The sequence below is a fragment of the Oryctolagus cuniculus genome, chromosome 20, assembly GCF_051225735.1.
Source record: "Oryctolagus cuniculus isolate XC-2025 breed Fujian yellow rabbit chromosome 20, ASM5122573v1, whole genome shotgun sequence".
Lineage (NCBI taxonomy): Eukaryota > Metazoa > Chordata > Mammalia > Lagomorpha > Leporidae > Oryctolagus > Oryctolagus cuniculus.
Genome location: NC_142886.1, coordinates 14,442,990 through 14,460,357, shown reverse-complemented (window position 1 = coordinate 14,460,357; position 17,368 = coordinate 14,442,990). Strand labels below are relative to the sequence as shown.

The 17,368-nt window shown below is 39.2% G+C and overlaps 1 protein-coding gene across 8 annotated transcripts in view; it reads right to left on the bottom strand.

Moving 5' to 3' along the window:
- C20H14orf39 (chromosome 20 C14orf39 homolog) overlaps positions 1-17,368 on the bottom strand; it is a 60,724-nt gene that overhangs the window by 10,688 nt on the left and 32,668 nt on the right. For all 8 annotated transcript variants that reach the window (XM_051826392.3, XM_089322595.1, XM_017349488.4 and 5 more), the window contains 2 exons: positions 15,518-15,656; positions 157-214 (listed from right to left, as the gene is read on the bottom strand). In XM_051826392.3, the coding sequence (XP_051682352.1) occupies positions 157-214; positions 15,518-15,656 (197 nt within the window). The remainder of the gene's footprint in view (positions 1-156; positions 215-15,517; positions 15,657-17,368) is intronic.

Here is a 17,368-nt window from a genome sequence, read left to right as displayed (position 1 = left end):
AAGCAGCTAAATTTTCTTAAATTTTTAAAAATGAACAATGAATAGTACAAAGCAATAATTTTTAAAGAATAAATAGAACTCTTAATATCGGAGATAAACTAATACTAGGGAGGAAAACTGATATGCTTTCATATGCAGTAAATTCAAATCACTTACCAATTTCTTGTTGTGATGAAACAGGATTTAGATTTCCTGCAGAATAATGTTCATTAAACTGGAAAATAAATACCATAAAATATTATTCGTGAAATCAGGACAACTGTGTGTGTAAATAGCATTCAATCTAAAGCTTGGTTCTTCTAATGCACAGAATTTGAGTTAACATAATACCAACTTTCTATTTAGCACATTATCTACTTAAAATAGACCTATCTTCAAAATCTATCATTTACTTATACTAACACAGGCCCACTGACTTGATTCTGGCAATAGAGAAAATATTAACAGTGACATATATTGTACGAAGGTTAGTTTCTATTTTTGAATCTTTTTTTAAAAAAAGATTTATGTTCACCCTCCAAATGACCACAATTGCTAGGGTGGTACCAGACAGAAGCCAGGATACAGGCACTTTGTCCAAGTCTCTCATGTGGATGCAGGGGTTCAAGCACTTGGGCCATCTTCCAATGTTTTCCCAGGCACATAAGCAGGGAGCTGTACTGGAAGTGGAATAGCATGGACTCAAACCGGTGCCCAGATGGGATGCAGGCATCACAGGAGGCAGCTTTATCTGCTACACAGCAATACTGGTCCCCTACTTTTTTTTTTCTTAGAAGATTTTATTTATTTATTTGAGAGGTAGAGTTACAGACAGTGAGAGGGAGAGACAGAGAGAAAGGTCTTCCTTCTGTTGGTTCACTCCCCAAATGGCCACAACTGCCAGAGCTGTGCTGATGCAAAGCCAGGAGCCAGGTGCTTCTTCCTGGTCTCTCATGCAGGTGCAGGCGTCCAAGGACTTGGGCCATCTTCCACTGCTTTCCCAGGCCACAGCAGAGAGCTGGATTGGAAGATGAGCAGCTGGGACTAGAACCGGCACCCATATGGGATGCTGGCACAGCAGTCAGAGGATTAACCTACTGAGCCACAGTTTCAACCCCGGTCCCCTACTTTTGAATCTTAACCTAAGATTCCATTCATCTTTAAAAAAAAAAAAAAAGATTTATTTGTTTATTTGAAAGGCAGAGTTACAGAGAGGCAAAGGCAGAAAGAGAAAAAGAGATCTTCCATTCGCTGGTTCACTCCTCAGATGGCCCCAATGGCTGAAACTGTGCCGATATGAAGCCAGGAGCCAGGAGCTTCTTCTGGGTCTCCCACATGAGTGCAGGGGCCCAAGGACTTGGGCCATCTTCTACTGCTTTCCCAGGCCACAGCAGAGAGCTGGATTGGATTTGGAGCAGCCAGGACTTCAAGCATTGACCATATGAGATGCTGGCACTGTAGGCCCCAGCTTTACCTTCTATGCCACAGCACTGGCCCCATCCATTCATCTTTTTGCTTTCTTCTAAAAGCCTTTAACAAATCAGGTTCTTGGTATTACACTCTTCCCTATAAAGGCAACAGGGGGACTGGCATTATAGCAGAGTGGCTCAGCTGCCACCTGCAATACCTACATTCCTTAGGAGCACTGATTAGAGTATGGCTTCTCTACTTGTGATCCAGCTCCCAGCAGAGGATGGCCCAAATACTTGGGCCCCTGAATCCCAGGTGGGAGCTCTGGGCTCCCAGCTTCAGCCTGGTCCAGCTATAGCAATTCTGGCTATTTAAGGAGTACATCAGCAGATGGAAAATCTCTCTCTCTTTTTCTGTAACTCTGAATTCCAAACTTGCACCCACATGGGAGACCAAGGTAGAGTTCTCAGCTCCTGGCTCAATCCTGGCCATTGAGGACATTTGGGTAGTGAACCAACAAATGGAAGATAAAATAAAAATTAATAAAAATTAAAACTTAAAAAATTGAATCATGACAGCATCGATTTTGGTATTCTTTTTATTCTTGATATTGGATTATTGACATTTTCTCATTTCACTATTCTTCTAAAACCTAACTCTTTGTGGCAATATAATATACCTTTAGATAGACATACCACTTTCAACAATTCTTTTATTTTGAATACTTAGGTTTTTTCAACTTTTTCTAGTATAAAAATCTCATTTGAGGGGTCAGTGCTATGACATAATGGGTAAAGCCGCAGCCTGCAGTGCCAACATCTCATATGAGCACTGGTTTGAGTCCCAGCTGCTCTACTTTTGATCCAGCCCTCTGCTATGGCCTGGGAAAGCAGTAGAAGATGGCCAAAGTCCTTGGGCCCCTGCACCCATGTGGGAGACCTGGAGGGAGCTCCTGGCTCCTGGCTTCAGAATGGCCCAGCTCCAGCCATTGTAGCCATTTGGGGAGTGAACCAGAGGATGGAAGACCTCTTTCTCTGTCTCTCTGTCTCTCTCTTTCTCTTTCTGACTCTGCCTTTCTGTAACTCTGCCTTTCAAATAAATAAATAAAATCTTTTTAAAAATCACATTTGAATAAACACTGTTATGCACATTACAATTCTTTTACAATTAATAAGGAAAGATGTTTCCCCTCATAGAAGTCATTTGAATTTCTTATTCAGTGAATTATTCACCAAATGGAATTTGCTCATTTCTCTACTGAGATTTTTTTCTTTACATATTAAAAATGTTAATTCCTTGTCATATGATTGCAAATATTTATAAAAATTGATTTTTCTTTAAAAAATATTTAACATATAGGAGCCTAATTTTTTATTATATCAAACATATTTTTCCTTTTTTGTTCCACTCCATTTACACTTAGTAAATATTCACATATTTCCTTTGAAGTACTTTATGGTTAATTTTTTTTCATTTAATTTAATATATGTGTAACTTTTATTGGTGTATACTGTAAGATGAGTGTCTAATGCATCCCTACCAATTTGAGGTTCCCAACTTTAACACTTTCTAAATTCTTTCCCTTTGAGAAATCCAAGAAGGCTGAATAGTGAGAAGCCACACTGACCTCTGCCAAAGAAAGATATAAGAAAAGTGAAGGAAGGACCATGTTCCCAGGTTACTGGTTAAGAGGAATTTTCAGTGGAGGGTGGACAGAATAGAGCAGGAAAGAGACTCCATAAATCAGTGAAAAGGGAGGACAGATACTCAGCCGCCAACCACACACCTCCAGTGACTTCTGCATATACGCAGTTGGTACCCAGCTGGGAAGCACCATCTTCCCAGACAACATAAGAGGAGGCTTCCACAATACCTGCCACTGGCAGCTTTGATCCATGAAAGGAAGCCATACTGCATCCCTTCCCTCTACCACCAAACCACCAAGGCAATTTGTGGAGGGGCAGTTGTAGCAGATCTTTGTTCTGACTCAGGGAATGGCAGGCAGCTTTCACAGGGATGAGGCAGCTCACAGGGAGGAAAGCAGAACCCCTGTATCCTTTGACTGGGAGAGTTCTGGACACAGACCACAGAGCTGAGAGGTATGAGGACTGTGGCTGGGTTCCGTACACCCATGCAGTCTGCTGGAAACTTGGAGCTCAATATATGCTGGGTACACACTACAGAGTGGGTGAGTGCTCTGTATGGTGCTTGTGCCTGAGTAGGTAGGATGTGCAGGCACCATGAGTTTTCTCTGGACCATTAATCAGTTGGTTCACCTTGGCACAGAGAAGGGCAGAGACTGTGAACAAACCAGCCAGCTCCAACATCTCCTACTACTGACTAGCCAGAGTAGCTATAGCATGTCCAACTCGGGTGTCACCCTGGAACCTTGTCCCACCCACAAATGGTGGTCAGAACTCCCTGGACCCACCAAGAACACACACACTCCTAGAAATCCAATGCAAGCTTCAGGCACTCAATTGAGCCACAGAGGCACATTTACAAGAATAAAGCCTTCAATAAAATTTGTTTTAAGAGTATCCCCCAGAGGAGATAAGAGTGATACCCTACAGGCATAAAATTCAATGTAGAAACACAAAACATATGAACAAGGAAGGCTTGTTCATAAGGAACACAATAATACATTAATATTGGACTGTGAAGAAGGGGAGATTGACAAAATGTCTGAAAAGGAATTCAAAAGAATGATCATAAGGTTACTCAAGTACACAGAGACACAGTTAAATGAAATAAGGAAATCCATATGTGACAGGGACAAGAAACTGAAAAACGACAGAGATATGTTACCCTTATGTATATAGCAGCTCAACTAACAATAGCTAAGATACGGAATCAACTCAGATGTCCTGTCAACTGATGACTGGATAAATAAATTATGGTATACATAAGTGATAGAATACTACTCAGCTATAAAAAGAAGGATATCCTGTCTTTTGCAACAAAATGGATGAAACTGGAGATTATTATGCTTAGTGAAATAAGCCAGTCCCCAAAAGACAAATACCATGTTTTCACTGATTTGTGATAACTAATACACAGAGTACAAAAGATGTAGTTTATATAAGCAAAATTGACATTTTGAGATTTGATTATTAGTTATAGCATTTGTCTATACTCTTGAGGAACAGTGATTTTTCTACTTACTACTTATTGAATTCTTTAGTAAGTGGAGGGTTAATCTTGTGATTATAAAGAAAATGAAAGTATGTCATTGTAAAAAGTAAAATAAGAGCGGGGACACCACAATGACTCCCATAGCTGCGGGCTGGAGAAGATGCCATCTTCTGGGAGCAAGGTGAGAGGAAACTGCCATAGCCTATGTCACTGGTGATATTGTCTGGGGGAGAACCTTGCAGACTACACTGACTTTGAGTCCAGTCTTGAGTGCTAGCAGGGGGCATGGTGGTTCAGAGGGATAAGTCGGTCATCCCCATTGACTGTGAGTCTGGCTTACGAGGTTGGCAGGGGGCTGGGCACCAACTTAGGACTGTGAGGTGCTACCCTCCCCCTGCTCTACCACAGGTGCCCACAATCAAACTGCCAAGGTGGACCACCAACAGGCAGCTGGCTCTGGGAATGCATCTGCTCTCTCTGTGAATGGAGCAAGATTGCGGGGTTGAGTGGATCCCCTGCACTGGGTGAATATGCGAGCCTTGTGTGCTATGACTGTGGGAATTCTGTAACTGCACAATATGGTGTTGGGCATAGCTGGGTCTCTGGGCAATCATTGTGTCTGGCTTCAGACGTTCAGAGTTTCTTAAGTGACTGGGGTGATCATTGCCGAGGCATCCATGCTCACATTGGACAGATCCATTGTGCTGTTCAGGCAACTGCACGGGGGTGCTCAAAACCACTATGGGTTAAGCCTGGGCATTAAACACCTTGGCAGAGAGGAGATGAGGCTATGATTACACCAGCCAATGTGATCATATCTTCCTCCCTGCTGACAATAGAACAGATTAGCCATGCCCAACTTGGGTGTCATCCTAGACTCTTGTCCCACCACTGGGCACTGATGAGAGCACCCTGGCCTTACCCAGCACATGCCTCTGGATAGCCAATGAAGGAGCAGACACTACACCAAGCCAGAGGCACAGTTCAAAAATAAAAGCCATCAGAGGAGAAAACCAACAAGTGTTTCTACAAATATCTAAAAATAAATGCAGAAATACAAGAAACATGAACAAGGAAGACTATATGACTCCCCAAAAGGAACACAACACCACTTCAATATTAGAAAGTGAAGAAGAAGCCAGCGCCACGGTTCACTAGGCTAATCCTCTGCCTTGTGGCGCCGGCACACCGGGTTCTAGTCCCGGTCGGGGCGCCAGATTCTGTCCCGGTTGCCCTTCTTCCAGGCCAGCTCTCTGCTGTGGCCAGGGAGTGCAGTGGAGGATGGCCCAAGTGCTTGGGCCCTGCACCCCATGGGAGACCAGGATAAGTACCTGGCTCCTGCCATCGGATCAGCGCGGTGCGCCGGCCGCAGCGCGCCAGCGGCGGCGGCCATTGGAGGGTGAACCAACGGCAAAGGAAGACCTTTCTCTCTGTCTCTCTCTCTCACTGTGCACTCTGCCTGTCAAAGAAATAAATAAATAAATAAAAATTAAAAAAAATAGAAAGTGAAGAAGAAATTCCTGAAAAGAATGATCATAAGATTACTCAAAAACACAGAGAAACAAATACATGAGATAAATAAATCATATATGACACAGGTGAACAATTTTGCTGATACAGTGAAGAAAAATTTAACTAAAATATTAGAAATGAGGAATTCAGTATGTCAAATACATAAAATACAGTGCGAGAAAGCTTTAACAGACTTGGTGATACAGAAAAAAGAATATCTGAGCTAGAAGACAAATCTTTGGAAATAAGTCAGACAAAAAAGAAGAAAAAAATCAGAAAAGCTGAAAATAGCATTAGAGATTTATGAGATACTGTCAAATGACCAAACATATGTGATTTAGGAGTTCCTGAAGGCATAGAAAGAGAAAGGATTAGAAGGCCTATTCAGAGAAATAATAGCAGAAAACTTCCCTAATTTTGAGAAAGATAGGGACATTCAAGTAAAGGAAGCACACAGAACTTCTAACAGACATGATCAGAAAAGATCTTCACCACAACACATTATAGTCAAACTTTCAACAGTAAACCCAAAGAAAATATTCTAAAATGTGCACAAGAGAATGCCTGATCACCTTCAGAGGATCCATGATTAGACTAACAGCCAATTTCTCATCAGAAACTTCATAGACTAAGAGAGATACAGTCCAAGTTCTAAAATAAAGAAACTGTCAACCCAGAATATTGCATTCAACAAGCTCTCATTAATAAATGAAGGTAAAATGAAGCAAAATGAATAGAAATTGAAAGAATTTGTCACAACTCATCCAGCCTTACAAATAATTCTTGGGAAGTACTCCAAACAGTCACAGAGAAAAACAGGCATTATTATGAAAGAATGTAAAGGCTGAAAATCTAGTAAAAGTACAAAGGAAATTCAAAGCAAATATCAGGAATATTTGAGAAAATGGCAGGACCAGGTTCTTACATATCAATAACAACTTTGAATGTAAATGGCCTAAATTCACCCATTAAAAGATACAGACAGGCTGAATAAATTAAAAAACAAGATCCACCTATTTGCTGCCTACAAAAAACACATTTCATCAACAAATATACATACAGACTGAAAGTAAAAGGATGGTAAAAGATATTCCAAACTCCGGTTGCCCCTCTTCCAGGCCAGCCCTCTGCTGTGGCCAAGGAGTGCAGTGGAGGATGGCCAAGTGCTTGGGCCCTGCACCCCATGGGAGACCAGGGTAAGTACCTGGCTCCTGCCATTGGATCAGCGCGGTGCACCGGCCACAGTGCGCCAGCCGTGGCGGCCATTGAAGGGTGAACCAACGGCAAAGGAAGACCTTTCTCTCTGTCTCTCTCTCTCTCACTGTGCACTCTGCCTGTCAAAAAAAAAAAAAAAAAAAAAAAAAAAGATATTCCAAGCTAATAGCAAAAACAAGGAGGTGTAGCCATCCTAATATCAGACAAAATAGACTTTAATACAAAAACTGTTAAAACAGACAGAGAAGGGCATCATGTAATGATTAAGGGATCAGTTCAACAGGAAGACATGACAATAGTAAATGTATATTCACCCAATGCCAGGGCACCTAGCTATTTAAAACAAATACTAGTAGAGCTAAAGGGAGACACAGACTCCAATACAATAATAATGGGGAGACTTTAACACTCCACTTTCATCAATGAACATATCAGCTAGTCAAAAAAAACAACAAAGAAACAGCAGAGATAATCTACACTATGGATGAAACAGACCTACAGAACATTTCATAGCACATATGCAGAATGCACATTCTTTTCATCATTACATGGAACTTTCTCTAGGACAGACCATATGCCAAGGCCATAAAGCAAGTCTCGGCGAATTCATAAAAACTGAAATCATTCAATGTAACTGTTCTGACCACAATGTAATGAAGCTGGAAATTAAGAACTCAAGAATATCTAGAAAATATACAGATACATGAAGACTGGACAACATGCTTTAACAACATTTTTTCATGATGAAGACCTTAAGCAAATTGGGTATATAAGGAACATTCCTCTACACCATCAAGGCAATACACAACAATCCTACAGCCAGTATCATATTGAATGGGAGAAAGTTGGAAGCATTTCTACTAAGATCTAGAACCAGACGAAGACGTCCATTCTCACCACTATTATCCTATATAGTTCTGGCAGCCATAGACGTTAGGCAAGAAAAAGAAATCAAAGAGATACAAATTGGAAAGGAGGAGGTCAAATTATCTTTGTTTGAAGATGACATGATCCTTTACACAGGAGAATCAAGAGACTTCACTAAGGGAATATTGAAACTCGTAAGAGAATTCAGAGAAGTTGCAGAAAAAAAATAAACACACAAAAATCAATAGTATTCTTACATACCAACAATGCTCTGGCTGAGAAAGAATTTGCAAGATTTGTCCCATTCCCAATAGCTACAAAAAAAATTTAAATACCTTGAGATAAATTTAACCAAGTATGTGAAAAATCTCTATAAAGAAAATTATATATTAATGAAAAAGAAAACACACAAAAATGGAAAAATCTTTCATGTTTGTGGATTGAAAGCATTCATATAATTAAAATGTTCATACTACCCTCCAAAATTTTACAGATTCAATGTGATCCCTATCAAAATGCCAAGGAGCTTATTCAGAGATTTAGAAAAACCAACCATAAAATTAATATGGAAACACAAAAGACTCCAAATAACCAAAGCAATCTTAAACAATGAAACAAAGTCAGAGGCATCTCAAAACCAGATTTTAAGACATAATACAGGGTTGTTATAATCAAAAGAGCCTGGGAGCCTGGTAATGGCACAAAAATAGACATATAGACCATCAGAACAGAACAGAAATCCCAGACATTAATCCATGCATTTACAACCAAGTACTCTTTGACAAACAAGCTAAAATCAATCTCTGGAGAAAGGGTAGTCTCTCCAACAAACGGTACTGGGAGAATTACACCCTATTCAAAAATCAACTCAGAATGTATTACCGATCTAAACCTGAGACCGGAAACTGTCAAATTACTAAAGGAAAATATACGGGAAAAGCGGCAAGATATCTGTGTAGGCAAAGACTTCTTGAATAAGACCCCAAAAGCAAGGCAATAAAAGAAAAAATAGACAAATAGGATTACATCAAGCTAAGAAACTTCTGCATACCAAGGGAAATAACAATTAACAAAGTGAAAAGGCAGCTGACAGAATGATAGAAAATATTTACAAATTATGTATCCAAAAAGGGATTAATATCCAGAATACATCAAGAGCTCAAGAAACTCCACAACAACAAAACAAACAATCCAGTTAACAAATGGGCAAAACATATGAACAGGCATTTTTCGAAGGATGAAAGACAAATGGCCAGTGGACAAATAAAAAATATTGGGATCACTAGCAAAAGCAAAATGCAAATTAAAACCACAATGAGGTATCACATCACCCCAGTTAGAATGACTTTCAGCCAAATATCAAGCAAATAACAAATGCTGGAGAGGATGTGGAGAAAAAGGAATACTAATAAACTGTTGGTAGGAATGAAACTGGTAAACCCATTATGTAATACATATGGAGATTCCTCGGAAAAGTAAAAATAGAACTACCATATAACCCAGTTATCTCACTCCTGGGAATATATACAAAGGAAATGAAATCAGCATGTGAAAGAGTTACCTGTATTCCCATGTTTATAGATCAATTCATAATAGCTAAGACGCAGAATCAACATACATATCCAACAATTAATGACTGGATTAAGAAAATACAGCATATACACACAATGAAATGTTGCTCAGTCATAAAAACGAATGAAATCCTGACATTCGCAACAAAATGGATGCAACTGGAGAACATTAAGTGAAATAAGCCAGACCCAAAAAAGAAAAATATCATGATTTCTCTGATTTGCAGTATTATAGAGAGTTTTAAAAAGTGTATGGATGGGCTAGTGCTGTAGTATAGCATGTTAAGCCTCTGTCTGTCTACAGTGCTGGCATCCCATATGGGTGCCGATTCTAGTCCTGGCTGCTCCTCTTCCAATCCAGCTCTCTGCTAACGGCCTAGAACAGTGGAAGACGGCTCAAGTGCTTGGGTCCCTGCACCCATGTGGGAGAACTGCAAAAAGCTCCTGGCTCTTGGTTTTGGCCTGGCCCAGCCCCGGCCATTGTGGTCATTTAGGGAGTGAACCAGCAGATAGAAGACCTCTCTCTCTGTCTCTCCCTCTCTCTGTAACTCTGCCTTTCAAATAAATAAATAAATCTTTTTAAAAAAAGTATGTGGATGTCAGATCATTTGGTATAGTTATAAATATTACTTCACTGAATCATACCATGTAAATGACAATATACTCTTATTTCAAATGTTAAAAAAAGAAAAATGGAGAGGGGGGAATATGAGGACTCTTGGGGTACTAGTAAAGATTTGTTGTTCTTCATTTGGGAGTTGGTTATGATTGTGATCAAATGACAAAAGAATTGATCTGTATACTTATGTGCATTTCTTGGCGTGTATACTATATTTTAATAAAATGTTTTAAAAATAAATTCTTACATTGTGAGACAAAAGTCCATATTGCTGATCACTCTATCAATCTTTATTTAATTACCACACCATTCTGATTCTTTAGGTTTACAAGATGTTTTAATACATGCAAAGAAAATTTTCTCTTACCAATATATTTCATAATATTCAGAATTTTTATTCCTAATAACTACCACTTTTTATTTGCCAATCTAGCTAAGAGTTCTTCAATTTTGTCAATAAGTTTCAAAGAACTTTGACTTTGTTGATTTTCTTTCATGCTTGTTTTCCATTTCATTCTATCTGTCCTTGTCATTTTTCTTTATTCTATTTACTTTGGATTTGCTTTGTTCTTCCTTTTCTGGCATCTCAAGACAGAACTTTAGGTCACTGATTTTAGACCCTTCTTCTTTTCTGTTAATTATTTAAATAATTAATTAAACTATTTAAAGCTAACATTTTGTTCTGGTCTTAGCAACATCCCACAGGCTTTAAATTTTTTAAACTTCATTTATTTTCATTTTATTTGATAGGCAGAAAGACAAAGAGAAATCTTCCATCCATAGTTGTATTCTCCAAATGCCTACAATCATCCAGGGCTTGTCCAGGGCAAAGCCTGGCATCCAGAACCCAATCTGGGTCTCCAACATGGGTGGCATGAAACCCAAGTACTTGAACCATCATTTGCCACCTCCAAGAGTGTACAGTAGGGGGCAGTTGGATTGGAAGCAGATCTGTGACTCAAACCAGACATTCCAATATGGCATGCAGGTGTCCTAAGCAGAATCTTTAACCACCGTGCCAAATACTTGTCTCCTTTCCCCACAGTTTTTAAAGAACTGAATTTTCATAATAATTTGGCTAGATATCTTTTCTGATTTATCTCATGATTTATTCTTTGATTCAAGACCTATTTAGGATTTTTGAAGATAACTTATTTTTCTTGAATTCTAACTTATTTCTGTTGTGATCACAGAACATAACTCTGATTTTAATCATTTTACATTCATTGAGAATCATTTTATGGCCCAAGACTTAAGTCTATATATGTTGTAATTGTTGGATGTGGTGTTCTATAAAAGTCAATTCAGTCAGAGGGACAGATAGTACTATTTAGAACTTACAGAAGATCTTTATTAGCTATGTTGTGTAATTCTATCAATTGCTGAGAGAGGGATATTTCCAATTATGTTTATGTTTTAGGTCTCTCTTTAGTTCTGACAATTTTTATTTCATGAGTTTTGAAGCAGTTATTGGGAACATTTGTGATTATTACATCTTCCTTATGAATGAACCTTTTATCTGTATGAAGTATTCCTCTTATCTCTAGTAACATTATCTTAAAGATTACAAAATGATATTAACATAGCCACTGCGACCTATTTATTGCTTGCACTTTTGAGATATATCATTTTCCATTCATTTATTTTCAACCTGTCTTTGTCTTTATATCTTAGTTGTGTCTCTCATAGATAACTTAGGTCTTATTTTTTCATCAATTTTTACAGTCTACCTTTTATGTAGAGTTTATACCATTCATATTAAGGTAATTCTACAAAAGTTTATAATTTAGACTGTTTTACTATTTTCTTTTTCTTCCCTTTGTATTGTTACTTTCACTCTTTTCTGCGTTTAAGCTAAATTTTTTAGCATTTCATTTTAATTTATTACTAATCTTATTTTGAAACATTTTCTTCATTATTCTTGACCACTTTCTCCCTAGAAAACTTACTAATTATCTGATCAACCTCTTTCCCCATCACTACCACCAAAAAAATAAATAAATAAATAAATAAAGATAAATAATATTGCCAGGATTAAAATTAGATTAGAATTTGATTATATTTATAAATTATTTTGAGAAGAAAATATTTTCTGAGTACACAAGTACTTCATATATCCAAGCAGTCAAACAAATTTTCAGTAGATTTGTAGTTTTCCTCTACCCAAAATGCACACGTATCCTGTTAAGGTTATACATATGGGGCTGGTGTTGCAATGTCAGCAACCCATAACGGCACCAGTTTGAGTCCCAGCTGCTGCACTTCCAATCCAGCTCCATGCTAATGTGCCTAGGAAAGTACAGATCATGGCTCAAGTCCAAGGATGAAACTCTTGTCTCCTGGCTTCGGCCAGGCCCAACTCTGGCTGCTGCAGCCATTTGGGAAGTGAACCTGCAGGCAGAAGATCTCCATGTCTCCCTCTAACCCTGACTTTCAAATAAATGAATAAATCTTGTTTTAAAAAGATTATGTATCCTTTTAAAAAAAGGATATATAAATGTATTTTGCATTCATATTATTCTAAATGAAAATTAAGTAAATATTATTTCCATTTTACACATAAGGAATCAGAGTTCCATTCCCAAAACCCCACATATAGTACGTAACCAAGCAATCTGACTTTAAAGTCTAGTTTTAACCACTTCACAATATTTTCTCCATTTTTCAAGTAAAGTATGCGTTTTTTAAATGTATTTAGTGGGCTGGCACTATGGCATAGTGGGTAAAGCTGCTGCCTGCAGTGCTGGCATTCCATATGGGCGCCAGTTCAAGTCCCGGCTGCTCCACTTCTGATCCAGCTCCCTGCTAGAGTGCCTGGGAAAGCAGTAGAAGATGGCCCAAATGTTTAGGCCCCTGCACCTGCATGGGAGACCTGGAAGAAGCTCTCGGCTCCTAGCTCCAGATCGGCGCAGCTCTGGCAGTTGCAGCAAATTGGGGAATGAACCAGTAGATGGAAGACCCCTCTCTCCCTTCCTCCCTCCCTCCCTCTCTGTGTCTGTGTGTGTGTGTAACCCTGACTTTCAAATAAATAAATAAATCTTTAAAAACAAATAAAATATATTTATCTTCACATGAAATCTTTCTCTTTATATTAATAAAAAAGGTTTTTGTTTGTTTGTTTTTGACAGGCAGAGTGGACAGTGAGAGAGAGAGTCAGAGAGAAAGGTCTTCCTTTTGCCGTTGGTTCACCCTCCAATGGCCGCCGTGGCCGGCGTGCTGCACTGATCCGATGGCAGGAGCCAGGTACTTATCCTGGTCTCCCATGGGGTGCAGGGCCCAAGCACTTGGGCCATCCTCCGCTGCACTCCCTGGCCACAGCAGAGAGCTGGCCTGAAAGAGGGGCAACCGGGACAGAATCCGGCGCCCCGACCGGGACTAGAACTCGGTGTGCCAGTGCCACAAGGCGGAGGATTAGCCTAGTGAGCTGCGGCGCTGGCTAATAAAAAAGTTTTAATGTATTTATTTTCACTTTATTTGGAAGGCAAAGAGAGAGAGATATATCTTTCATCCTCTGGTTTAATCTCCAAACGCCTACAATAGCTGGGGCCACGCCAAGCCAAAGTCAAGAGCCTGAAACTCAATCCTGGCCTTCCATATGGGTGGCATGGACCCAACTACTTCAGCCATCATTTGCTGCCTCCCAGGGTGCATGTCAGCGAGAAGCTGGATGGAAAGCAGTCATGAGGTAAAACCCCATACTCCTATGTGGATATCCCAACCAGCAATCTTTTTAAAAAAAATGTATGGGGCCACTGCTGTGGTGCAGCAGGTGAAGACATAGTCTGCAGTGCCAACATCCCACATGGGCACTGTTCATGTCCCGGCTGCTCCACTTCCAATCTAGCTCCATGATAATGGCCTGGGAAAGAAGCAGAAGATGGCCCATGTCCTTGTACCTCTGCACGCAGGTGGGAGACTCAGGGGAAGCTCCTGGCTCCTGGCTTCATCCTGGCCCAGCCCCGGCTTTTGCAGCTATTTGGGGAATGAACCAGTGGACAGAAGGTATCTCTCTGTCTCTCTCTGTCTCTCCCTCTCTAACTCTGCCTTTCAAATAAATAAATGTTTCTTTTTAAAAAAGGACTTTTATTTATTTGAGGGAAAGAGTTACAGAGAGAGAGAGAGGGAGAAAAAGGTCTTCCATCTGCTGGTTCACTTCCCAGATGGCTGCAATGGCTGAGGCTGGGTCAATCTGAAGCCAGGAGCCAGGAGCTTCTTTTGGGTCTCCCACCTGGGTGCAGGGGCCCAAACACTTGAGCCATCTTCCATTGTGTTCCCAGGCTATAGGCAGAGAGCTGAATTGGAAAAGGAGCAATTGGGACACAAACCTGCACCAATATAAGATACTAGCACCACAGGTGGAGGCTTAGCCTACTATACCATAGTGCTGGCTCCCAAGCAGCATCTTAACTACTGTACCAAACACTTTCTCTTTTCTTTTCCATGAGAGTGAAAGAGATCAAGACAGAGAGTGACAGCAAGTGCTCCTTTCCCATTCACTCCCTAAATGTCTGCAATGGCCAGGGCTAGGTCATGCCGAAGGCAAAAACTGGTAATTTAATGCATTTCTCCCATATCAACATCAGGAAATTAATTGCTTGAGTCGTCACTTGCTGCCACTCAGGTTCTGTATTAGCAAGGAGTCGGAATCAGGACCCAGAGCTGGGATTTGTACCTGGAAACTCCAATATGGGGTGAGGGTGTCTTGATATGCATCTAAACCAATAAAGCAAATGCCTGCTCCTAAAAATATATCTTAATCTCTGGTTTTAACCACTAAATATAGAAACAGTCACTTTAGGATTATTAGTATCACTAAACAGTAGAAATCAATATTAGAAGGAAATATTTTAGGTCTTCTAAAATTAAGCAATGATAACACTGCTATGTACACACATAATTGAAAAGACCAATTTATAATGTGAGGCTTTTGTAAATTGATTAAAAATATGTTTAGAAGTTAGATACATTAAAGCCAGATTCATTTTTAAACTGCCTTTAACTGCAACTGAAATCATCCCTACCCAGGGATTCTTCTTGTATTGAATAAATGTCAGCCTGGGGTATCATTTGCTAAACTATCAATACTCAGAATTTCTAAAAAATTGTCTTTTTGGTACTCTGTCCCAAGACAGTCTGGTACTAAGCAACTAAAATTACTCAAGTTACAGTATACAATTTTTAGAAATAAAACTTAAGCTTTTTCTGTTACCTGATCTGATGAGATTTCTGAATCAAATATAGAAGAATCAAATAAATTCAATCCAGGTGATCTAGAAGTATAACTCATAAGAAAAGAAAATCCAGGAGATCCCTTTTCTGTTTGACCTTCAGGTATTGCATTTCTATTTCTGTTACAGAGAAAAAAGAAATCATAAAACTATTAAAAATCTATTATTAACCCTACAGACTGATGAGCACCTTAAATACTAGTATAGAGATGAGAATTAGCTTAGTAGAGAAATGTAGAAAGTAGTTATTTCAGTAAGTAACCCTGCTAACAACCTGGGAAAAACAGCAGATGATGGCCTAAGTGTTTGGGCCCCTGCTATCCACATGGGAGACTCAAATAAAGCTCCTGGCTCCTGGCTTTGGCCTGGCCCAGTGCTGTCTCTCCATCTCTCTGTAACTCTTTAAACTAAATAAATAAAAAAATATTTTTTAAAAATAAGTAGGCACTATTTCTACCATCCTCATTTTACTTTAGAGGATTTTGAAGCCTACAGAGTTTAAATCATTTGCTCAAAAGAATAATATAAGTGCCAGAGTTGGGATTTCAATGCAATGATCTAAATTTAAAATCTAAGCTCTTAACTTTGACACTACTGTCTTCAAGATTTTGAAAGCCAACAGTATTTTAGGTTTGATGAAAAGCCAACCATCACAGAGTGCTATATAAAATAAACTTTAAAAGAATCTATGAAATACAATTAGACAAAACAGGATACAACAGTTAAAAATACGTTTTGTAGGCCCAGAACTGCCTGGGTTTAAAACATCAACTGTAACATTGACCAGCTGTATTGCCTGTGACTCTGTTTCTTCATCTATAAAATAGTAATGTACTTATACCTCAAAAGGTTGTTGTAATAAATGAGCAATATTTATAAATTCCTTTAACAATGGCTTGCACATCATGCTACATACATGTTTATTAAACATAAGTTTAATAAGTCTGACAATGTTGCTATAAGTGCCTCTAAGACCATTAATGAGTAACTTATAGATCATAGTTTCCTTATCCTTGGAGAAAGGTTTAGAATATGATCTCACATTCTTTCACAATTCTCAGATTTGCTGAGCTCCACTTTGAAAATGACATACTTGAGTCAACATGACATTCATATATACAACCCTTACAGTAATTCCAAATACTGAAGTTAAACACAAGTGATAGACCCCTGATGAAGTGAAATGTTCGACATGCTAGAAGTACCTCACAGTTCACCATTAAAATAAAATAGCTAGGGACCAGCGCTGTGGCATAGCAAGTAAAGCCACTGCCTGCAGTCCAGCATTCCATATGGGTGCTAGTTCAAGACCTGGCGGCTCCAATTCCAATCCAGCTCTCTGCTATGGCCTGGGAAAGCAGTAGAAGATGGCCCAAGTGCTTGGGCCCCTGCACCCGTATGGGAGACCTGGAGGGAACTCCTGGCTCCTGGCTTCAGATTGGCACAGCTCTAGCCATTGTGGCCATGTAGGGAGTGAACTAGCAGACGGAAGACTCTCTCTGCCTCTCTGTAATTCTGCCTTTCAAATAAATAAATCTTTTAAAAATAAATAAAATAAAAAGGTCAAATGTAGCACTTTTTTCCAAAGTTACATGTTTCATGTTAGTGGTATTTATGCCTAAAGAGGTTACTTAACAGAATGGCAATTTTTGCTTTGGACACTGCAACATAAGGGGAAAAAAATGACTACTGTGAACACTGTTTAATGATCCATAATCTACTATATATGACAGTAGCTTTTTAACTTCATATTTTAAATTTTTCCATAATTTTTATCCCTTGATAAATCTTAAATCCATATACTGTTACTATGGATGGGTACTCAGGAACTA